The 25,672-nt window shown below is 38.3% G+C and overlaps 1 protein-coding gene across 2 annotated transcripts; it reads right to left on the bottom strand.

Annotated features, from left to right (window-relative positions):
• On the bottom strand, positions 1-25,579 carry LOC128832455 (zinc finger protein 14 homolog). Of its 2 annotated transcripts, none has more exons than XM_054019855.1 (7): positions 25,516-25,579; positions 22,808-23,991; positions 19,116-19,212; positions 12,551-12,796; positions 7,895-8,028; positions 4,675-4,798; positions 1-801 (listed from the first exon to the last, which is right to left on the bottom strand). In XM_054019855.1, exons 2-7 carry the CDS (start codon positions 23,964-23,966, stop codon positions 603-605), a joined length of 1,959 nt encoding a protein of 652 aa, XP_053875830.1. In that variant the 5' UTR covers positions 23,967-23,991; positions 25,516-25,579; the 3' UTR covers positions 1-602. The 2 variants fall into 2 exon arrangements, with proteins under 2 accessions (XP_053875830.1, XP_053875829.1); XM_054019854.1 differs by lacking the exon at positions 25,516-25,579 and adding an exon at positions 25,137-25,351.
• Positions 25,580-25,672: the final 93 nt, after the last annotated feature.

Raw genomic sequence — 25,672 nt, 5'->3', positions numbered from 1 at the left:
TGAGTTTTTAAAATCAAGTTTATTGGATATGTTGTCTATATTTTTATTTTACCATTGATTAGTTTCTGATGAGACATACTTTGCATATAATCTATTATAGAATAGCGAGGGAGCAGTGATATATTTTCTAATATAATTAATTCTGAGAGCCAGTGCGCCGGCAGATTTCACTTTCAATCATTTACTTATTTAAAAATACGTACCTATATTTAAAATGAGCAAGGTGACATCCAAGAACCGATTTGCAGAATTTAATGCACCCAAACTGGCATTTCAATAAATTCCCCCTTTAACTGTCAAACTCCCTAACTTCTAATGAAGGACAAGTCAGCATGAGGTAGTCAGAAAACAGGATCAAGATACTTAGTCCTCATTTAAAACAAACCTCATTACTCATAGCATGTCATGCTCCTCTCAGGAAAACCAGAGATATAGCATATACTACAGTGTATATGAAGCCTCCTGCAAGGACCACTCTTTGAGCCTCAGGTTGAGTCACATTTGCCAGTCCTTCTAATGTCCTCACTGGATCAATTTCTCCTTTTCTTCTGGCTGACCTACTGTTGATTAGCTGCTCTATTACACATTTAAGCATGAAGAACCTAATGCTCCATTGGAAATGGTTTGAGGCTAGGGGTGGGCTGGGTGCTGATTAATGAGGTTTCTGAAATGAGATGATATTTCTTTACGTGCTTCCGGAGGAGTTGCTTGTCAGGGGAAGAATAGCAGCAAAAACTACAGCCAAACGCCTCACCAGTGTGATGTCGTCGCACATGGAGGTCCAGGCTCTTCTTCTGGATGCTGTAATGTAATCGAAACTTATTAGAGCTTACTGGGAAAAAATTGTAACTACTATTACTAGAAGGAGTATTACAGTAGTGGCTAGAGGTCCCAACTAAGATCAGGGCCCCATTGTGCTAGGCACTGTACAAACACACAACAAGAATCAGTTTCTGCCTGGAGAGTTTATATTCTAAGAGAGACAAGACAGAGGGTAAGAGGCTGAAAACCAGAGTATGAATTTATTGAAAAATATTTGTGTTTTGACTTTGTACTTTTAATCACATTCTCATTATTTATGGATTATGACAAAAGAGCAGGCCTCCAAAATAAGAATTTAAGCCATGAGCCAAACACTGTCAGTATTCTACACTAAAACGTGAGCTCTGTTGAATATTTACTATGGATCTCATCCTGTTCCCTTTGACCTTACTCACTCATCAGTATTAAGAAGCTGAATAATGTTCTATATAGTTTATACACATTCCAAATAGCCACTTGTATGAATTTGTGTATATACAAATTCATACAAAAGATTTAAAAAATATTTTAAGAAAACCTTTAATGCTCCAATAGGTTTTACTGTAGAATACAACCCCCCTACTTTAACTTATAACATCTTATACTGTCCTGTTAGGTGCTTTATTTCTGATATATAAATTGAACCAGTATAGAATCTATTAGACTGTTGATCTGAATGAGCCTTACTCTTCAGATTATATAAAACAGTCCAGTTCAGAAACATTTCAGGTCTTGAATTTCCAAATATAGAAGTTGGAGAAACGAAAATTTGTGATGGTAGAGAAAGAAGTTTGTGTGACACATTTTAAAATCCATTACTCAGTGGACTCTTCCTATTAGATGGACAGGTGTCATTGCAGATTTCATCCCATCATTTCCTATTAACTTGACTAAGGTGATACTAGGGTCTCTGCTGAATCCAAGGCACATAAACAAACAGTCTTCACATGTGGAAGCTCAAATCATGAAACCTTTTTTGTGACTAGCTATAGGTAACCCAACCCAAATCTTTATTTTAGTCTCAAATTAGAATATTGGGTAGAACTCAGACATGTATCTAAGTTGGTGTCATTTGCACATTTCTAGCTCCTTTGTTATTTCATTTATACCATTTTAGGGTATATGTCTACACTGCAGCTGTGATTTGAAGCTTATGTAGATGTAATTGCATTAGCTTTAATCTACCTATCTTGCAAAAAACTGCAGGGGTGACACAGCAGCACAGGCATCAGTGCAGACTGTACAAACACACCTGATCCCCTGGGTATGTACTTGCATTGTTAGCCTGCACTGAAGCCTGCACTGTTGTGCCCTCATTGCTATTTTCAGTGTGCTAGCTCGATTAAAGCTACACAAACTGTAAATCGCACCCCAGTGTTGACATAGCCTTAGATTTGCTTACACATGTACCCGTTTACTTATGGGTTATTTACTTACATCACTTTACCCTTCCTCTTTCAATATGGCCCACTGAGATCAACAGCCTAATGAATTCTATATTGATGCAATTTACATATCTGAAGGGGAAAAAAAAGGCAACTAACAGGGCAGTATAAGATGGTATACGTTGAAGTAGCGAAGGGTTGTATTCTAAAGTAAAAACATAGTGGAGCATTTAAAAAAAACTATTTAAAGAAAATATTGAAACAGTTTGTATGAATTTGTATATTCACAAATTCATACAAATGGCCACTTGGAATATATACAAACTATACAGAACATTATTCAGCTCCTTACGCTGATAAGCAAGTAATTTAGTATACTGAAATTCTATAACAAATACATGTGTGAAATGTTCTTTAAGTAAATAGCACTTTCAGAGCATGATACAGCACACTTGCTGAATTTAGTTACTCGTGCATAAGGCCCTACTTAATTTGCATTATTATGGAAATTGTGGCTCCTGCAATATTAGGCTTCCACCACAATTTTGACAGCGGGAGCCCCTACTCTCAGCCCCAGGCTACCGACAGCGGAAAATCATGGAAAAAAATAATAATGGACCTTATTAGCACAAATAACAAAGGTCCACTATTACTTTTACGTGATTTTTCCATGGCTTGTCCACAACTCAGCCACAATTTTTGAACTATCATCCTTATTCGTGCATTATATTTAAGCTCTGATCCTACACACATGTACATGCATGCTCAACTTTGAAGATATGAATGTTCCATTGACTTCAATGGAACTACTCCCAGGTCTAAAGTTAAGCATGTACGTAAGGCCAGTATTAGGGCCTTATTACAAACCAACCAACCTTGCAATTTGCACTAGTGCAGGGAATTAGTGAATTCTGTAAATCCAATTAGAATCAAGGCCAACATGTCACAAAACTGTACTTATTTTGTCAATCATTTAAAATAAAGCACAATATACACTAGAAAAATATGGCAGCATATTTTGTAAAAAGATTTTCATAATATGAGAATTCACTACAGTGCCCTACTGTTAAATCTTACTTGACAGGAGGAGAATCTGACACATTTTTGTGCAGATTATTGTGTGTAATTTACTGAACTGCAGATTAGCAGTGTTCTGCTCTGTAGTTCTGTGGTGTCTGTTATGTAACAGGAATATTTATTTTCTGACTTCTTCCTGCTCTCTTCTCTAACTCATACAGTAGAACAATCATCATTCTTATAACTTCTAAGAAGGCGGTCATCTGCTAATGAATGGGTCCTATTTTTGTCTCAATTTGGCAGTGAATTATCTGCGCCAACTCTTGAATTTAATTCATTTTTTATCACCAAAGCTGGACAATGTTTAGAGTTCTTAATTTCAGTGTAACTGTCATGAAGATTAGGAAGAGACATTTTTTGTTGTTGTTGTTATTCCTGTGTTCAGTTACTGCAAGGCTCACAATGTAGGCCAGGGGGCTGGGAGTTTACTCTAAATTTGGTGTTTTTGTTATTTTACCACTTATTTGATGGATGTGTTTCCATTTTGAACTTTGGTACTAAAGGAAACTTGGAAGTAACACTTCAATTTTGCAAGCCTAATCTCATCCAATGCTAAATGATTTACTATTGATGGTTATAGAATAGTCCTTTCAACCAAACAAACCAGCAAATTGGTACGGCAGACAAAACCTCTCTCAGTTTAAACCTTTGAAGTTTAAACATCCAGACGCAAATGGTATTTCACTTAACATATAGTACCATGTTCAAAGACATAAAAATGTAAAATATTTAAGTTATCCTTTTGTAACCTTACACACTACAAAATGCTCTGTAACATACTTCAAAATGTATTTGAGCTTTGCCAAAATTACCCATTGTTTCTATACTTGATACAATGTACAGTACTGTGCAAGCACTGCCAAATGAACAAAAGACACGTGTACAACCTCACAATGAGAAATGCCTTAAGTAATATGACAGTTTTCCAAATTTTGGGGGGCGGTGTGGGTGGCACTACAAGCAAACTGGCAGAAGAAATCAATATGAGGAAAAGACCTAGTGAAGCTGACGTAACAGTGGGAAGAGACTCCCATTCACCGAATGAATGTATAGAAACATGTTCTTCTGTCATAATCCCAGTACCCCATGACACACAGATATCATCTCAATTTCTCCTCAGATATTTTTAGATTTATCATCTTCCGATTCCATATATCCTCCCTCGTAGCCTGTACAATGTCAGTAGAAATTAAGCAGAAGCAGAGATAAAGGGGTTAGAAACATCCACTTAGAAAAACTAAACTATTCATTAGCTCTTTGTATCAAAGGACTCAGTTGTCTATGGGAGTGAATTTAAATATCTGGCTCTTTTGTTGATGGGCAGAGTATGTAGGAAACAATATTTTATTTAAAAACTGCATAGTTATACTGTGAAAAATCTGGCCAAGCAAGGGGGACTATTTACACTTACCAACTGTACGAGCACATTTCACATTTGTAGGGCCTCTCACTTGTGTGAGTCCTGAAATGTCTGCGCAGAGAGCTTGCATCAATTGAGGCATAAGAGCAGATTTCACATTTGAAAGGCTTCTCACCTATCAAAATATGGAAAGCAGGGGACATGTTCACATAAATGATGAATGGGGGCTGGAGGGATGAAGGATTCAAAAGGAAATCACCAGAACATTAAAAAAAAATCCTCAGACCCATTGGCTTGTCTCTTACATATTCCCATCTGAAATAAGATCTCTTGAGAGTTTATGCTAGCCAGGACATGGAAGGTTTGGCCTGCTAGTAGCAGCTTAGGTTTCCACTGCCAAAGCAGGTTACTTATGGGGTATGTGAGGGCAATGTAGCTGCATCAACAAGAACAAGCTTCAAACACAGTCAATGCCTATGTTTTGACAGATCTAATAGTTCAGCCCTCTGGTTTTGACCTTCTACGGCATCTGCGAGCAAAACTCAAATCGCTTCAGTTGTAGAGTGATCAGATGTATTGCAAATGACTTAAAGAGAGGCCTTCGTGACTCTGTGGCCAGTTACAAGGTGTGGATCATATACTTGCAGGCTGCATCCATGGCAAGAGCTGCCTTGGTTCCCATGTGGGCTTCCAATGCCCTTCCCTCAGGTACTGAATGGTTACAACATGTAATCTAACATACTTGACTTGAATATCTATGTAAAAGCTGTTGCAATAAATAAAATCTGAAATAAAAAGTATGTTCTTGCAAACAGGACAATTCTAGTTCAAGGTAGATCACTTATTGGTAATGGACATCTTTAACCTTAAATCATCACATGAAGTGGAACTGAGGTAAATTGACTATCTCCATTTCCAAACTGAAGATCAGTTTACTTTTCTGCTAAAAAGACTTTTATCCTTGCCGCTTTTCCTGCATCAGCCCCATGAATACAGAATGCTAACTCTCAGCCTCCTTTAAGTCACTAGGTTAACACCAGTTAAAAACGGTTTCTTGCAAACTGAAGAAGAGGTAGAACAGAAGTTCTCAAAAAGCAACAGGAAACAGCATTAGCAGTGAAGCCAGGATATTAATTTTTTTTTTGTAAAAGTAGCATGGACACCTTTTAGCACGAGCACAAAAAAATAATGCTTAAAAAGCAGAGGACATTAAGGGCTTCCTCCTTTTGGTGCACATAGAAATTTTGCATGCACGCCCATCTGCACACATGTTTTGATCTAAACATTTACCTGCATATTTTACAACATTTATCTAATACAGGAGAACATGAAAGTGAAACAGACTATAAAGAAAAACTAAACTGATAAGTCTATTTTCATGGTTCAAACCCAAATGCAAAAAACAGACAATTCAAGTTAATGGTGAAAACTTAAAAAATATATTAACTTATTTCATTTTTAACAAGTTAACTTATTAACATCATCAACACTGGTAAGGTAGTATTTCCCCTCAAATATATGATTTTTAACCAGTGTGTCTCTAATTCTCCATTGGAACCATTATAAATGCAAACATGCAGGACACTTCCATCTCCAGTGCTTTATATGTACTTTTGATATCGGTTCATCATAAAATAAATTTTCCTTCTGTATTGTCTTTTAACAATAATAAAAAAATAATGATCCTCATTTTGGACTCAGTATATAGACTCTTTAATCCCCAGGGGGAAACAATCTCAGAGAGGCCAAAATTTTCAAAATCAAACTCAGACCTCGTCTACACTTGAAATGCTACAGCGCTTCAGCACAGACACTACCTACGCTGACAGGAGGGGTTCTCCCACTGACATAGGTAATTACCTCCCCAAGAGGTGGTAACTAAGTTGATGGAAGAATACACCTGTCGACTTAGCGCTTTCTACACAAGGCATCAGGTCAGTTGAATTGTTGTTGCTTGGGGCGTGGATTTTTCACATCCCTGAGCGACATAGTTAAGCTGACTTCATTTTCTAGTGTAGACCAGTCCTTACTGTTAGACACCTAATACTTGCAGGGGGGGGGGGGGAGTGGGGGGGGGGGAGATTTCTACACCACTGCACAAGTGCAGGATTAATGTCTGCCGCAGATTCCCCCCCCCCCCGAATAATTGATTCTGATGGGGAGGCAAAGAGAAGCTGCAAGAGGGATCACGCTGCAATTATACATTACACCCACTAGGAGCTGATGTGGTGCCAGAACAGAGGGCAGCTGGTTCATGGGCTGAAGCAGCCAGCCCTGGAGAGGAAGGGGGCAGAAGCTGCCTTCCTCACAGTGCTCTGCCTGCAGGGCCAGGTGAGGAGGCATTGGATATGGGGGAGGAAGAGAGAGCAGGGCACATGAGGCTGCTTGGGTGGGTCACACAGACTGGCGATCAGAAGGGCTAGTCGGGGGGGACAGACTGGGACGGGAGCACAGGAGTAGTGGGGTGACAACATTGAGCCAGGGGCTGAATGGGAATGGGGGGGAGGGGTGCAGGGCCACAGGGGGTCTGGGGTCTGCAGGGACACACATGGACGGGGCAGACTAGTTGTCAGCCAGGATCTGCATGGGACAGGCTCCCCAACTTTCTAACAATCCAAACTTAGATCGATCCCCTCCCCTCCCCCAGTGTAGACTAGGGCTTAGATATTTGATTATCATTTATTCAGTACTCAGACAATGTATACACACACACACCGCAAAATAATTAAAAAAAAACAAAACACCTCACCTTGTCCATTTTTTTTTAATATTAACATGTTATAGACATGCCTGGTCTGTTAAATATACGTAAATCAGAAATTTCACTCAGCAAAAATCACTAGACATGACATGTCATAAGCATAATGATGCACTCTCTGTAATATAGTAACATCCTGTTAAATAGACAGATCTGATAACTGTATTATTGTAGAATGTCTCTAAACAGAACTCACTGTTGTAATGATTATTGTATTGTATTTAATATTTACATGGCAAGGATTCATAAACGTATAATACTTTCTAAATAAATAAATAGATAAAATTTAAATACATGGTTAACTGGGGTGCTTTCCTGAATCAGGGACAAAAACTAAGTGCTGTATACTCGCTATCATAGCCCAAGTACCTTCTTTCCTTAGAACCACTGTAAATATTTGCTGAGGAACAAAGAGAGAGGTCCAAACTCTCATACTGCAAAACAATCAACCCTTTTAAAAAAAAAAAATACAGTGTATTGTAAGTGAGAACATAATGCACACACAGAGCTTACCAGTATGGATGCGCATATGCTGTATCAATGAGGCCTTTAGCCTAGTTTTGTACTCGCAGTGCTGGCAATGAAAGGGTTTGATGCCAGCATGTATTCCCATGTGTCTCTGTAGAGCCAGTTTTGAAGAACACTTCCTGCCACAGAGGAAATAAGTCTTGTCACAGCTGAAAAAAAATCATCTTTTTTTCCTGGATAAACGTTCCAGAAAGATGACATTTCTCAGTTATAGCATCCAATTGTGTTATTGTAGCCCTTTAATGACTTTTATGGCTGTTATTTATAGCTGTTAGTTTAATGGGTATAGATTAATATAATCAGGGGAGGGAGAATGAAAGAACAACAATTTTTTCAGTCCTCACAGTAGTTAAACATATTTAATTTAATAATTGTATTACCTTTAAAATATTAATGCATAGAATGGCCCAAATATGTATAATCTATGCACAGGTAATTTACTGGCAGCCTATGCACATAATGTGACATTCAATTGACCGTGTAGGGCAGCAAAAAGTAGAGATCCAATCTGAGCTTCTAAAAACCATTGGTGTCAATGGTAAGTACTACCTTCCCAGCTACCTGGCCCACTTTTCCACTCTTGTACATTGCAATTATTTACATTGAAAAGTACACCTCTGTATGGGTTTATACCTCTTAAAAAGAAGAAGTGAAAGTTTTTTTACTATTAAACATAGATGTAAATGTTTGAACAGTAATATAGAGATCATAAATTCTATTGCTGTTCATGTGAATTTAGGGTCTGGCAATTCTTCTAGAGCCATCAATCCTTCATTCCCACAAACTGCCTATCTATATGTTTTCAGCACCTAAAACTCCCCAACTCCCAGCAACATTAGTGAGAACTGTGGGTAAGCAAGAAGTGCAGGATCAAGCCTATAATGCAGTCAACTTATTTTTAATTAGTAAAATATACCTCCATTATAAGTTTTATTAGAAAAAATATAAGCAAAAAAAGATTTGGGTCAAATCCTGGTCCCACAGAAGTCAATGGGAATCTTCTCAATTGATTTCAGAGAGATTAAAATTTGGCCCTCCACATTTTCAAGTTTCTTGATCCACACTATTATAGAAAAATCATTTTCATTCTGATACATTCCTGTACATTAACTGTTAAGGTAAATGCTAACCCCAAAATATGTGCACTAAAGTCACACATTACTAGTACCCATTGACTATTTTGCTTACAACCAATATAGCTTTATTTTTAATACAACATACATATTTCATAATGCAGATTTACTATTTTAAAAGTCTGATATTGTAGTACTTTCGCTCTTTCACTGATTTCTGAAATTTACTACATACAGCAGTTTACCTTATCTCTGAGATGTCAATCATGCAAAAAAACCAAACAGAAGATTAATAAAAATTTCCAGTTTAGTTAACTCTTAATTTATAATTAACTTTTCAAAGGATGTTTGGCTGCATCAAAATTCAAAACAAAAAGATGGAAAAATGGACTGAACTCTCAGACGTGTGTAATTTAACACTTCCTTGCACTGCAGAAATAAAGCTTGCATCATTTAGAGGGATATAAGCCCATCATTTCCATAGGGGAAGTGAAAGCGGTTAAAAAAGAAAATTGTTAAAAACCGTGCTGTTCACAGAAGATATGCAATCTTGAATAAAAGAATGATTTCAGTAAAATCAAAAGCTTGAGAAGAAATAATTGGATTTAAACAGCAGATTTCAACATGTCAGCCATCTATGAAAAGCAAGCTGTGCCATTCTAAATAATATTTGTTACACCAACTTTTTTCCTTCCTCTAAATATTTGTGACCAACTGTAAAGCCTTACTGCAAAAGTAGATTTTCACAGATCTAGAATTCGAAGGATTTTTTTTTTTTTTAAAGAGCTACAAAATAAGTACACAGCTCAAAAACACAGATGCTGTCTAATTTCCATAATGCCTTTTGGAATCAAACAGCCATGCACATACGGTAATTCAAAGTTATAAGTACTCTCATTCACTGAATAGGAAAACATTCTGTGTCACTGCTTCTGCTCACTGCAATCACAATCAAAGCACTATCTTTATGTATTTAAGAGATACCTATTTCACAATGATTTAGTTGAGCAACCCAGTTCCATCACTCAATCATGTGACTTGAAGAGAAGATTCTTTTGGTTTGAACTGTAGTTAAAACAAATAGTTTATATGCATGGTTCTAACAGTTGTAAATGATTTAAGGGGACACATGAAGACTCCGATAACCTTGTGGTCTCATCTCAGGTGTTTGTGGCACAGAATGACCTAAAGAGCCATAGATATTGATCTGTGTCTTTTTTTTTTTTTAAATATAATGCTAGAGGAGATGATTTATGAGTGTAAGGTTACCTGTAATTACAGCAGGGACAACTCATTTTCACCCTTAAGAGGAAAATAAGCAGTACACCATAGGGGTATTTCAGACACCTTTTTTTTTTAAAAAAAGGCATGGATTATATGTACAATATTTACATAAGTTAGCAAGTAGGAAATGTCCTTATTTATGCTAAAAACAACTTGTTTTAATTATCAAAGCAATTTACCTCTAATTTACTTTTCATCATTTATGATGCTTACTTGTTGAATTTCTCTCAGACTGATCAATGGAATGGACTAGATAGATTAATTTGTGCTGCTGGTTAGTTTCTCATCAGGTTCACTTTTATGATATATATTTGCATGATACTGCAATAAAACTGGGTGGCTAACATTATAGGAGAATATTAGTTTAAAAAATGTTTCCACTAGAATTAAAAAAATAATAACCATTTCATTTAATCTTAGGCTTTATGAAGACTTTTTTGGTGTAAAATATATATATATATATATTATATTTTGGTCAAAGCTGACCTGACATTTGGCCTGATCCCATTAGTTTCAACAAGAGCAGGACTGGTTCCAGAGCACCTTTAAATGCAATCCTGTGACTTGAAATCCAGCTTCTCTACCACATGGGTTACAGAAGTTCCAAGTATACATATTTCTCCTTAAAAAGAACTTTTTAAAAATAAAAATATAAATGAATATCAAAATTACTGGTGGTGATGTGCTAAAAATTCACAGGCTGTTCTGCAAAAGTAGGTTTATAGAGTTAAATGTAAATATGTTCCTTTCAGTAGAATCAGATCACATCTCTTCTTTTAAGATAAATCAGAAAAAACCAATTTAAAACAAAACCAATGAAATATTTAAATTCAACTAACATTATTTCAGTCACAGAAAATGAAATTATCTGTTAGTACTCAGTTAATGCCAGATGTTTCACTGAAATCTAGCACCTGGCTTTTTTTCAAATTCTACGACATGCATAGGAAAGTAATCTCTCTAGGGCACTTAAGAAACGTAACATATTAGATATCAATTAGCAACTGCTAATGTGATCATTGAACAATATTTATACTCCAAATTAATGATTTGGTAAATTTCCATAAGCTATTTAAGGACTTGTCCACATGGAGACTTACTGCATGGCAAGCCAGGGTTTGAATGAACATCACACTAGCGGATCGCACATTAAGTCGCCCTGGTTTTGTATCAGACATACTATACTAGCGGAAGAAGAAAAAAAAAATCATTGTTATGAGCCCACTGAAATACAAAGGCATAAATGAAGAAAGCACAGAGGTACATCCTTATCTATGAATTTCCATATGTTTAAACTGGAGCTTTGTGATTTTATGTGTTTTCTGTATTAAAATTTATATAACGAGTAAAGCATTAAATAAAAACAGCATTTGTAAGGGGAGAACAAAACAATACTAGCCCTTTGCTGCCCCCTTCTGGAATATACAAAGGTTCTCATAGAAAATACAAGCAGGGGTTCTCAAACTCGGGGTTGCGACCCCTGAGGGGGTAGCAAGATTATTACATGGGGGGCTGGCTTGCCTTTTGCCTCCGTCTCTCAGTTTCTGTTCTTCTTTCTCACTCCCCCCACCCACTACCCCCCAAAAAATAATCAGCAAAACCCCTCTGCCCACCCAGTCTAAAACCCATGGGCAGGTTCACATAACTCTTTTGTTTTAGGTTGGGGGGGGGAGGGGAGTATTTGTCTTATGCTAATTGAAGGGTGAGTTCATATTCATCAACCTCATGGAGTTTTTCTTTAAACTCAGTTCATAACAAGGTTTCACCCAGCATGTAACAATATTTAACATTTAATCTAATAATAATCTAATAATGTTATATTTAAATCTAACACATGTAACCATACATTTTTGCAAACATCAGGTCTCTCTTTCTGAAAGTGAGGTCCATAGTGATAGACACACAAACGCAGTAAGTCTCACCCATATTCAGTTAATATTTTTAAAAGGTGTCAACTAGAAAATCTACTGTATATAACAACAGTATTGACAAAAAAGTAAAATAAAAATTCCATAAGAAAACCTGTCGCACACATGTGGTAACACTCCTCACCCCAACCCCCCCGCTTGTTCTATTCATGTGAGTAGCCCAACTACAGACCTATTTGTATACACAGCTATACCAAGAGAGTGCCTATTTTTACAGATTAACTGTGGGCCCCTCTCTCTGAAAATATTGCCCTTAGTGAATAACAGTACTTGAATAATAATCCTAAAATGGAAGTCTATAGGACTATTTGCAAGCATAAAACAGAGTTTGAACCTAATTATAGCATAAGCCTTACCTGTTGCAGATGCTGCACACAAATTCATTTGAGTTCTTTTTTGTTCTAATTGTTCTTTTTGTATCCAAGCGCACAAGAGTATTCTCCGTTCTCTTTCTTTTCTTCATCTCTTTCCCTTTCTGTCTTTGATGGACATGTTTGTGATGCCTGCTCATTTGGCGTCTATATTTAAATGCTTGGCCACATAATAAACATAGGAAGGGTCTGGGAGTTTTGTGTTTTGCCATATGCTCTCTCAGCTCAGCTCTGGGTGGACAGTAAAGAAATACAAATAAACAAATTAAAACCCAAGCCAGAATTAGACTTAAGAATTCCCTTTCCCCACCAAAAAAAGTGTAAGTCAATCAAAATAAACTGTATCATCTTCAGTGGCGGAAAACATCTCATTAGTTTGGGATAAAACATTCTCAAAGGTAGGTGAAGATGTAATTGTATTTTAGAAATAGCGCTGGTTTCATGGGTGAGCAAGTGACTTGTTAACATATCACAATTCCATGCTAGATACATGAAGTTTTTATATACATACATACATACGTACACACATTATATATATGACTCCCACAAGCAACTAGATAAGATATTCAAACATTTAGTACTTAGACACAGGACGAAGTTATATTTAACTCGTTTCCTTGAAATTATATTAATCTAGTAACTGCTTATGTTTTTTAAATATTGCAAAAAATATGGTTAAGCAAATGTCTTACAGTATGGTACACCGCTACCTCGATATAACGCGACCCGATATAACACGAATTCTGATATAACGCAGTAAAGCAGTGCTCCAGGGCGGGCAGGGCTGTGCACTGCAGTGGATCAAAGCAAATTCAATATAATGCGGTTTCACCTATGATGCGGTAAGATTTTTTGGCTCTCGAGGACAGTGTTATATCGAGGTAGAGGTGTGTTTATATATAATTTTTACTCACACTCTACAAGGTGAGGTTAGCATTCTTGTAAGTAGTACTTTCATAATATACTAGTATAGTACCATTATTAAGGTGAAGACCTAAGAAAGATAAACCAGGTCCAACAATTGTTACTACCTGGGAACAGTTAGTGCTGCAGAAGACAATTAGGAACCCACAATGAGTACTTGTGGAGTATTAGGACTAGTCCACACTGGCAACACTAAAGCGCTCTCAGCACTCTTAAAACAAAATAAAAAAAACCAAGCGAGAAAGTTGCTGCGCTGTAAATTGCCAGTGTAGAGAAGCCCAAATAAAATAGCATGTTTTAGGAACCAGGACATCACTTTCTGGTTCTGCTTCTCTGGTACTTATTTTTTATAGTTATTGATAAGTCAACTTTTGTTTTTAAATCTAAACCAGTTTTCTTTTTCTGCTATGCAATTACCAATAATACACAGTTAGAGGACTACTTTTGACTTGCCATTATTGAGCTAGGGGACTTCAATACTTCTCATGTGGTGATCTCTTCTTTAAAAGTGTTTGTGGATTTTTTTTTGTTTTTAAAATTCTGTGATAGTCAGAAAAACGTTACCACTTTAAATCGGGAGAGGCTATAAAAATATACAAAGTATACCCCTTCTTTCAGAAACAGTGTCTTCTTGAATTCAACTAGTTGAAACAGCAGGAAAAAGAGTCAACGGTGGAGGGGAAAACTCTTTAGGATGAGAGTCTTTTATGTACAGTTTGAAACTGCAGCTGCAATCTTGGAACCCAGTGAATTCATGATAATTTATTACTTATTTTTTAAATAAATATTTTTATGGAAATGTGTTCAGATTTCCTTCAATATACAGCATTAGATACGTCTTCAGTTTAACCTTTAATAATAAAATCATATATACAGATAAGCACGACAGGCAACATTTATTATTGATGTAATTCTACTGAGATTAATTAAATTACAATAGGAATGAATTTAGCCCTGTCATTTTACCCTTAAACTTTTATTATTTTATCTTGTTGTTCAAATATGGATACTTCTGGTGTATTACTGCCAAAAACTACTAAACTGTTACTACGCCATTTGAAATCTGAATCATCATGTAAAGCCTGTGGAAATAACTCTCTCATGCAAAACTGGCATCAAAGATCAAACCAGGTGATAGGCACATTTTTGCATTAATAAAAGATATTGTCTTTGAAAATAAGTATAGGCACAATAGTATGTGAAGGATTAAATAGGCAGTATATTTTGTCAAGGTTGGAAGGAGTAAAATAATCTTAGAGAGTCAAAGTGGATGAGGCAATATCTTTTATTAGACCAACTTTTGTTGGTGAGAGAGACAAGCTTTCAAGCTACACAGAACTCTTCTTCAGGTCTGGGAAAGGTATACAGGCTGCATCTTCACTGCAAAGTAAAAGGGTTTGGCCCCTGGGTGCTGGCTTGACTCAAGCTCGGCCCCTCCAGCCCTACAGGGTTGGGATCCTGGGTCTGAGCCCTGGGTTAGCACACTTTCAGTGTAGACGCAAGAGCGTTACGCTTGAGCCCTGGCTCAAACACAGGCTCATGTTGCAGTGTAGACATACCCTCAGATTGTCATAGCTAAATACAAGGTGGAACAGATTGTTTAGCATGTTTTTTGTCCTATAACTGAAGAGATGTTAATGGGCCACCTTGAATTGTTCCTCAGAAAGTTTGTTAACAATATGTTCCACCTTGTATTTAGCTGTGACATTATCTTTCCCAGACCTAAAGAGCAGCTCAGTAAAGCTCAAAAGCTTGTCTCTTTCACCAACAGAAGTTGGTCCAATAAACGATATTACCTCACCCACCTTGTCTCTAATATCCCAGGACCAACACAGATAAGCTTATTTTGTTTGCTGTGTAGTCATATTATATGCTTAAAAAGATCTGGCAATGGCCCTTTGGAAGGGAAGGGGAAGCTGATGTTTGCATGTCAGTGTAAAAACAGAAGCAAACAAATCTGAGTAAGAATACTTTCATTTGTGGCAAGTAAAGTTAACTTCACAGAGAACTATTTTATTTGACACCTGGTTTCATAACCGTATTTTTGTTGTTCACAGCGTATTCATTGAGAGTTTGTATGTGGTTTATCACACTTGAATGAGCTGATTATTTTAGCAACAACAAAAAATCTTGAAAGTGTAGGAAGTGAAGAAAAACAGAAAATAAGATATTAGCTGTTACATGAATATTAATGATTAATATAACCAACCCAAGACAAAACAACAGTGTTAGGAGGTGACCTGTGAAATTCCATCAACTTTAGCAATATGTGCTAAATGCCCCCCAACAGCTTTGTGAAGCAGAGAGGCATTCAGCACGTTGTTACCTAGGGGGGAAAAAGTGTGTGTCTTTTTCTCCCCCACTTCAGCCAATGTCATCCAGCCTCACCTGGATTGCCAATTCTCTAGTGTGATGCCCCAGCAATCATTGTATCGTCAGTATCGCAAAGGCTGGATTACTCAGCCTACTACTATAGTAGATGGGGCAGAAAAATGCCAGTTTTTAATTGTATTACACAGTTTTGCAAAGATTTTAAAATATTTTATCCCTTTGAGGATAAAATATTAAAAAGCTATTCAAGTTAATGTTAAAAATAAAAAGGCACTTACCTGACCCTCCACCCACAATATATACCAGCTCCATGCTCCAGCGGGGTGCGGTGGTCAATATGACATCACCAACAAGGTGTCATGATGGAGCTGAAGCCGGCGACCCTAGAGGGTCTGAATGTCCCAGGACCTAAGGAAGAAATATGTGAGCTTTTAATTAACAACGTGCTGAATGCCTCTGAGCCTGGTTGCTAATGGCATTGAGCACATATTGCTAAAGTTGATGGATTTTTGTCAGTTTCCTTTAAAAGTTACTAATCTTGCCATTTCCCCCAAATCTCATTAATATATCACACACAAATGTTACATTCAAAGATTATTAAGGTTGCAAAGTTAAGTGCTCAAAAGAGAAAGAAGTTAGAAAAATGCCAGAATCCCTGCAAGTCTCATCCCTCCAGAATCCCCATCCTAGTCTCCCCTCACCCAACCCACTCCCACCCTCAGGTGCCTTGTCCAGCAAGTCACAGGTTCCCCCACAGCCCCATATCTGATCTCTCTCTCTCTCTCCTCACCCTGGCCACCGGTTGCCTCCTCTACCCATGTGGCCCATCACCACGGGCTCCCAGTTTCAATCTCTGTCCCGCCACTCAGTTCTTGTCCCAGTCTTTCTACTCAGCCAGTCCCAGTTCTCCCTACAAGTTTTCCCCTTGTCAGATATGTTCCCCCAGTTCTCTCCCCTCCATCCTCTGGCCCCTCTGGTTCCCAGTCCCAGTCTGTTCGCCCACCCAATACCAGTCTTTTTGCCTATCCCAAATCTCAATCCCAGTTTTCACCCCTTTCCCCAAGCTTCTTGTTCCAGTCTACTTCCCCACCCTGACCCTGCCCAACAAGACCACTCTGCATTTGTATCAGGTAACTTCTTTCTCCTCACTGGGGCTCAGCAGGAGGTCACAGGAGAGAGAGGTCCCCTGCTCTCAGTTCAGGTGCCCAGAGCTGGACCCAGCACAGTCTGCAGCAGCCCATGGCTGCAATTCCAAGGAAAGTCCTGCTGAACATTGGGCTGGAGTGTGCCCAGTGCAGATGAAATCTTTGGGGAATTTAACTTGCTAAAATCTAAGAAGTCTCTATTGAATTTGTGAACTGTGATTTTTTTTTTTGCTCAAATTTCAGCAGATTTTCAAAGGGATGACAAAAAGCATGTGATACAATCAAATTTTAAGACCATGATATATTTGTGGGGCTTTAGGGAGCCTTCTGTCTATTAGATAAGAAGAAAATCCTGCCTCTTGCTGATGATTCATAGACTCTAGGACTGGAAGGGACCTCGAGAGGTCATCGAGTCCAGTCCCCTGCCCTCATGGCAAGACCAAATACTGTCTAGATCGTCCCTGATAGACATTTATCTAACCTACTCTTAAATAGCTCCAGAGATGGAGATTCCACAACCTCCCTAGGCAGTTTTTTCCAATGTTTAACCACCCTGACAGTTAGGAACTTTTTCCTAATGTCCAACCTAAACCTCCCTTGCTGCAATTTAAGCCCATTGCTTCTTGTTCTATCCTTAGAGGCTAAGATGAACAAGTTTTCTCTCTCCTCCTCATGACACCCATTTAGATACCTGAAAACTGCTATCATGTCCCCTCTCAGTCTTCTCTTTTCCAAACTAAACAAACCCAATTCTTTCAGCCTTCCTTCATAGTTCAGGTTCTCTAGACCTTTAATCATTCTTGTTGCTCTTCTCTGGACCCTCTCCAATTTCTCCACATCTTTCTTGAAATGCGGTGCCCAGAACTGGACACAATACTCCAGTTGAGGCCTATCCAGCGCAGAGTAGAGCGGAAGAATGACTTCTCGTGCCTTGCTCACAACACACCTGTTAATGCATCCCAGAGTCATGTTTGCTTTTTTTGCAACAGCATCACATTGTTGACTCATATTTAGCTTGTGGTCCACTATAACCCCTACATTCCTTTCTGCCATACTCCTTCCTAGACGGTCTCTTCCCATTCTGTATGTGTGAAAATGATTGTTCCTTCCTAAGTGGAGCACTTTGCATTTGTCTTTGTTAAACTTCATCCTGTTTACCTCAGACCATTTCTCCAGTTTGTCCAGATCATTTTGAATTTTGATCCTATCCTCCAAAGCAGTTGCAATCCCTCCCAGTTTGGTGGTATCTGCAAACTTATGATGGAAAGAAAGCCTCCTGCAGCTACCTGTTGGTAGTAGGAAGCAGCTTGACTGCTCAAGACAAGCTGTCTGGCTGTAAATGTGTCACTACCAGGTAGGGCTAGATGACTTTTTATTATTAATTATTATTATTATTATTATTCAAAACGTTCTTTGGACAGAAAACTGGGTTTTGGCTAAATTAAATTTTTCATGGAAAGTATCTGTTTTCTCTGAAAATTTTTGACTTTGTCAAAACAAAACAAAACCAGCACCCAGAAAATCACAAACTTTTAGCTGAAAACTTAAAATTTTGATTTGGAAATACTGCCAGTTTCTCATGGTTGTTGTAGTTTGGGTGTCTCATGCCGCCATTCTCCTCTCCTGGCCACCAAAATCCCACTACCATGTGGAGCCTGTTCTTTTCTGCCCTTCCTAATGGTATCTGGAAGGGGAGGGGGGCTAAAGGAGGAGTACTGAAGGTACCTATTCTGGTCTCCCCCATCACCAATGTCCAGAATGGCCATAGGGGACCTCTTTCCCATAACAGTATAAGAGCCTTTGTATTCAGAACCCAAGTTACCTTTTCCTCACCTCATGTCACTGTCATAGGGAGCCACTATAGAGCTCTCTCTCCCTCGGATACCAGCAGCAGGATGTGGTGTTTCCTGAACACAGCAAATTCCACCACATTATTTTTAAAACCCTGTTTTTTTTCTTTAAACACTCCCACTCCCTCACCCTTTTATATTAAATACTCACATGTAGGGTTCTACCATTCCTTCACCATCACTATTTACAGTAACAGGATACATAAACATTTATGAAATAGTTTGCTGTGTTTTAATAACCAAGTAACTAGAAAAAGAGACAAACAAATAGTAAAGCATTCAAATTAAAGAGCTACCTACATTTGGAAGAACCATCTTTCACATTCGGTGCATTGATGTGGTTTGGAACTGTATTTGTGGGTGCGAAGATGCTTGTAGACCTTACTCCACTCTCTCGCTGCGTGTTAAAAAGCCATAGATCATTGAAATATATCAGCGTCAGAGGAAATAGAAGTAAATACAGAAAATATCACTAATTCTTCTAAAACTATACATTTGACCATGTTCAACAATCTTCCTTGTTTTCAGCTATATATCTGTTTGAGAGAGCCAAATTCATCACTGGTGTAATTTCAATAACTTCAGTGATATTACTACCAAACCATATTCACCCAGTGTATGTATGTATGTATAGTAATTCAGGAAGAACATTAGCTGTATAAATAGAACAGACAGGTGACTATGAATTATGTAGCTATAATTCCATCATGGGGTTCTGCTGGTAACAACAAGCCATAATGGCAAAGTTGAGCGGCTTATGTATTACGCAGAACTCCAAGATGGAACTGAAACATCAAAACACAAAATTTTTCCTGCTTTTTAATTTTATATAATATAGTGAGCTAGGGACCAAAAAGCCCCAAACATGTCAAGTAAGAGGGGATAAAGAATTAGCTCTCAAAAAGATTGCAAAGCCACAATCTGAAATGAATCATCAACTCCTCCACGGGTGCATCTTTTTATTTTTACATGAATTATTGTGCACATGAAGTGCTGAACAAAAGAACACAAGAGGTTTAGGAGAGCACCAGTTCTGATCTGAAGGGATCATCTTTAGGGGTGAAAGAGAATAATTCCATTTCCATTCCCACTCTGCTCTTGGCTCTTCTCCAAGAATGCTATGAAAAATGCCAATGTGAACACCTGTTCCGTAGCAAACATGACTGAGAGCACTAACTCCTTTCACACAAAGAATTATTATACATAGTCACTGAACAGACAGTACATGGTGGTAACTTTTGGTCTAACTGATCAAGGGCAGATTCTGAATACTGACCCATAGGTGGAAAGCTAGTGCCATTACCTGTTCTTTGGGCCTTTCTGTCCTCCGTCACAGGTTTATATTGAGAACCAGAATGATAATGCCAGTTTAAAGCTACCTTTTTCTTTCTTATTTTGGGGGAGGGGGACAGAAAGGGGTGCTAAATGAAGTACAAATACTAATCAATGTAAAATGTATGCCAAAGGTGCGACAAGTCTATAGTTTTGTTGTAGGATAAGGGTATGGGATGAAGGTAATGTAAATTTTAACGTAACTGATAAAATAGTATAGGAAAGAGAGAAAACATTTATTCTTGTACAAATATTTCCCTGTCACCATTGTAATTGTCCTTGAGGTTAAAAGTCAGAACAAGTATGCAGCACACAGAGTTATTAGCTGTTAAAGCTAGTTTTCACTTTCCTGGGCAACTCAAGGAATCGATTTAAGACCAAAGAAAGTTCATAGCTTACGAATAATAAACTTCACAGCAATTAAAACTTACTACAATTTCCAAAACCATTGCTATAGAGAAAAAGTAGATCTTTATTATCTCAGTTATACAAACTCATTAGAACTGTAGACTTGGCATCTCTGCCAAGATTAAATATTAGAGTGAGTCCCATTATCTGCTATGGGCTATTATGACTAAGAGATAATAATCGGGGGGGGGGGGGGGGGAGAGGGACGACAACTTGCTATTCTTATACTGTTTCTCCACTTCAGCATCTTCAGAATTCAACAAAATACAATATCCTTTTAGAAGAGCTCAGTTTTGTGATCACTTTGCATTTTTGTGAGGAATGCAAGAATACCTGAAATATTTATGAAACAGGTTATAATGGACACTGGTGGCATCTTTTAATAGGTAGGTCCACTTCAAAAAAATATTTACATCATATTTTAATTTAACATTAAGGGACACATTCTGCCCTTAAAAAACACAGACACACTTCTAATCAAAGTCAATGGATGTTACACAAGTGTAGCTGAAAGCAGAATTCAGAGGTATGGAAAAAAAAAAAAAAAAAAAACACACAACCCTGAATGACAAAAGTTTTGCAGAGGAAAAGCGCTGGTATGAACAGCAGGAGAGCTCACCTGCTGACAAAGCTACCACCGCTCATTGGGGATGGAAGTTTTTTGTCGGCGGGAGAGCTCTCTCCTGCTGACAAACAGTGGCTACAATGCATGCCTTTTAGCGGCACGGCTGTGTCGCTAAAAGTTGCATAGTGTAGACATAAAAACAAACCACTTCTAGTCACTTAGGCTAAAACTAAAAACAAACAAACAAAAACACTAATTGGATAGAGAGTCTTCATTAAAAAAACCAAAAATAGACTTTGAAATTAATGGTTCATTACACTGAATGGAGCAAGTTGTATGTTTATATATGCACTTATAGTCACTCCTATAACTGTAGAATTGGAGCACTTCAAATTATTTTAAAACAGAAATAAATATAACTATCTCCCTTTCTCTCCCCACCTTCCTTTCCACCCTGTAAGAGAAATAGTTTGATTAGTTTATATATTTCTTGCTTGCCTATGAATAAGTGGAGGTGTTGTGCATTTGTATGAAGAAACTACCAAGAGAAATTTGAAGTAGTGAGTTTTGAAATTGATTCTGAAAGTCACAAGATTCAGCTGTCATTTTTATTTCTTGCAGCAATTCTGTAGACGAGGTCCAGCTCCAGGTACGTGCAATCTCAAACAAGATCAAAACAGACAAAACTAGCGCCTCAGTCTCACATGGATCAACACATAATCTGAGGGCAATAAATCCTTCTGTCCAACCTGGTCATTATCACAGTAACCTGTTTTCCATGTGCCACCATACTCACCTCATTCTTCAACGGATATTCTAATTCACTACATTTACAAGCTATTACGACTACCGACTATAGCTACAGACACCATAGCACTTTCTCCAAACACTACCCACACAGATAGCTTCAGTTTGCACTTTCAGACAGACTGCAACAAAAAAGTGGAAAGGAAGAAACTTAAGTGGCAGAAAACAGCCTGAAACAGGCACTAAGAATTTTTGCATTATATGCCATGATTTGATATAATATTTGAAGTCAGAGAAGGCAATGTTGTCTATTGGACTGAGAACCAGACTGGAAGCTAGGAATTCTGTCATTCTAAGCAAGTCACTTGGTCTTTGTTAGTTTCCCTATTCATAATATGTAGATAATAGCTACATCACAGCCACGTAAGTATTAGTTAATGTTTACAGTGGCAATGTAGTGGTTTAAAGATAAAAACAGCAGAGTGTTATTATTAAACTAGAGACAGAGTAAATCCCCGTAAAGTTACTTTTCCCATTACACGTGACATGACTTTCAAGTCCTAGGAAAAGTTAAAGTCCAACTTTAAAAAAAAAATTCTCTCTCTCTCTCTCTCATATTATATATATGAATGAGAAAGAGAGCGAGCGAGCATGAATCCACAGATTATAGTTTAAAATGAGCTGCAATTCTGTAGAGCACAGTAACATTTTCATAAAAAGGTACATTTGCAAAAGCTTATTAAACACACAGATTTGTATTGCTCCTGCCTGTAACCATTTTCCCAGTAACACTAAGATTGTTATAGCTCATCACAGATGGTATCATACTACATGCTGAAACTCTAGAAGTACATCTTTGTAACTCCCAATATACATTATGCTTATAGACAGGGTTACAATGAGGGTGAAAGTATGAGAAAAATAATTGTTTGAGACTTACCAATAAAATCACAGTGCAGACATTTAAACAAGTCACCATAATGACAAGATACGTGCAGATTTCTCACTTGCTCAGTTTCATAAAGAGATGAACACTTCGTGCATTGAAAGAGATTACGTTTTCCATGATGGTTGTTCCTGTGCATTTTCCATGCACCTGGGGACATAAAAACTCTCTTGCAAATCAGACACCGGTAGCTCTCTTTTACTGGCTTGTGTGTTTTTAAATGATTTTCCATTAAGTTCCATTCAGTCATGCAGCAATTGCAATAAACACATTTGAAGCCCTCGTCCCCATCATGACATTTAACATAGATTTTATAAGCACCCTTTGATTTCAGTTCTTGGTCACAGATGTTGCAGTGTTGTATTCTTTCAGCACTTGGTTTTAAGGTGCAAATACCTTTCAAAGGCTGAGCTAAGCCACTGTGTTCAGGTCTGACCTTCTTCTGACTTTTACTATTTTCTTGTTTGACTTCAACTTTAGTTGTTTTCACTTCTACTTCTAAAGTTTGCGTTTTAATGCTGGAAATGCGACACAGGCCAAGTGACATGAGATGTTCAGATTGGGCTTCCTCCTCATCTTTGCTTCTTTTAGATTCATTGAGGTCTGTGGAATATGAGAGGGGATTAGGCACCACAGAGCAGGGCTCCTCAAGCTGAAACTGACCTGCTTCTTCTTCAAACAGTGTGTTTACCTTACTAGAATGAGAGACACTAGGATTATCACTATGATTCCCCAGGCTCACATCACAGAATTCAGGGCTCATGTTATGAAGCATCTGGTACATGGGCAACAGAAATGACATCTTTGCAAGGTTTTCTTCATTTTCTTTGTTTTCTTGGCAGATTTCATCCCCTATGCTGTATGAGTCATTTTCATCTTGATCTGGGCCCATTTCAAGGCATTCAGAAATGTGGCAAATTCTACCTTGTTTGTGAATGTTAGTCATGTGAGTTCTGATTTTATTCTTGATACTGCTTGTGAACTGACAAAGTTTGCACCTGTACACTTCAACCAAAAACATTTCCACCAGGCTGGCAATTTGGGTTTCAAAGCCCTCTGTTGCAGAAGCATACAATCGGGATGTTGTGATCTCCTCAGGTAAATGTAGGTTTGTGGAAGGAATGTATTGGTATTTATATTTAAATTCATTCATCTTCAGAAAGTGCAAGTACACAAGTCTATAAGAGAAACATAAATAAAGCAGTTAGTAGCTGTTCTATAATCTGCAAAACTGGTATGTCAGCAATCTTCTCCAGAAGAAGATAATTTATCCTAAATCTTCAGTAATACTAAGCAAGATATCCATAAAGTGTCTATTTACATTTTCCCAAGTAGAGATTGATGCATACTCTGCTGTGGTATATTTATACTTCAATTATTATGGCTGCCTTTTCTCAGACGCTACAACAAGAGGACATAGGGTCAGATTATAATCCAAATTGCATCCGTGTATATAAAATTCAAAGGTGAAATCAAAGCCTCTTGGAAGACAACAGAAGTTTTGCCAGTAGAAAATTTAAACCTAAATGCCTCATACAAAGCAGTTCATTTTTTACTTCAGTCAATTATTAATATTACAGATGAAACATTTATTCTGTAACTTCAAATTTGAGATTTTAGAAAATGATTTATGTTTAAAAAAAACATTCCAAATCCATTTGCTACTTTCTCCTCTACTGGATTTTTGTTGTGTATTCATTTTGGGACTTGCATAACATTTATGAATCCCATGGCAAAGCCTTTTCCATAGAAAAATGTATCATTAAGATACAAACATCATATACAGAACATCCACTACTGACAAAGGGCTGTGCCTTTTAATACATATCTTTAGTCTGTTAACCTCCCCAATTCTTTTAAAATAAACAATAAAATAATCCAGAATGCATCACAGCAGCTGGAAGCCCTAGATCTGATCATCTGTAGTACATCCCTCTGCATACCTTCCCCTCCTCCCACCAATGCAGGATCACTCCTTATATTTAGAGCCCTGCAAATCTGCAGATGTCCACTTTATATCCAGTGATGTTTACAGATCACAGAATCATAAAATATCAGGACTGGAAGGGGCCTTAGGAGGTGATCTAGTCCAACCCCTTGCTCAAAGCAGGTCCAATCCCCAGACAGATTTTTGTCCCAAATGGCCCCCTCAAGGATTGAGCTCACAACCCTGGGTTTAGCAGGCCAAACCACTGAGCTATCCCTCCCCCTCACGGATCAGGTGCACATACAAATTTTGTATCCACTGCAGGGCTCTACTTTTGTTTTCAGGCGCTGTGAATTCCCCTTAGAAAGGGAATGGCGAAGAACCAGCTGACCGTACCTGCTACAGTGATTCAACAGCAAAACAGGGAGGTAGTAGCTGCATGGGCTAGTGCCAGAGGAAGACAATCAGTGGCGGGTCCCTCTTGCGCCTGTTTGGCAGCTCGACCCCCCTCCCTGCTCTTCCTTTTTCCTGCGGCTTCCCCCCACGCTTTGGCCAAGGGCACACGGTCACCTCAAAGCACCACCTCCAGCTACAACGGCTGCGCCTCATCCTCCCCCAGCAACCCCCCCCCCCGCAGCCGCCGCCGCTTGGACTGACTCTACTGAAAGCACGTGCCGCTCCCTCACTGCCCGGGTCAGCAGCGCGTGAAGGGAAAGGAGGAAGGTTCCATTCCACTCTGCAGGGGTCACTGGCTATGTTGCTGAGTTAGTCTCACCCTGTTTCCGGGCCTGCGCGGCTCAGACACGCCCCTCTCCGCTAGCTTTCCGGCTTCCGGCCCGGAACTCAGGGGGCAGTGTTAGAGCGCGCGCTCAGCCCTCTCGCCTCCTCCCTCCATAACACCAGGCTTCCCCACTCTAAGGGACTGTGCGTAA

The sequence above is a fragment of the Malaclemys terrapin genome, chromosome 2 (genome assembly GCF_027887155.1).
Source record: "Malaclemys terrapin pileata isolate rMalTer1 chromosome 2, rMalTer1.hap1, whole genome shotgun sequence".
In the NCBI taxonomy this organism is placed as follows: Eukaryota; Metazoa; Chordata; order Testudines; family Emydidae; genus Malaclemys; species Malaclemys terrapin.
The sequence above is the reverse complement of the archived record's forward strand: the minus strand, read 5'-3'. Positions and strand labels throughout refer to the sequence as shown.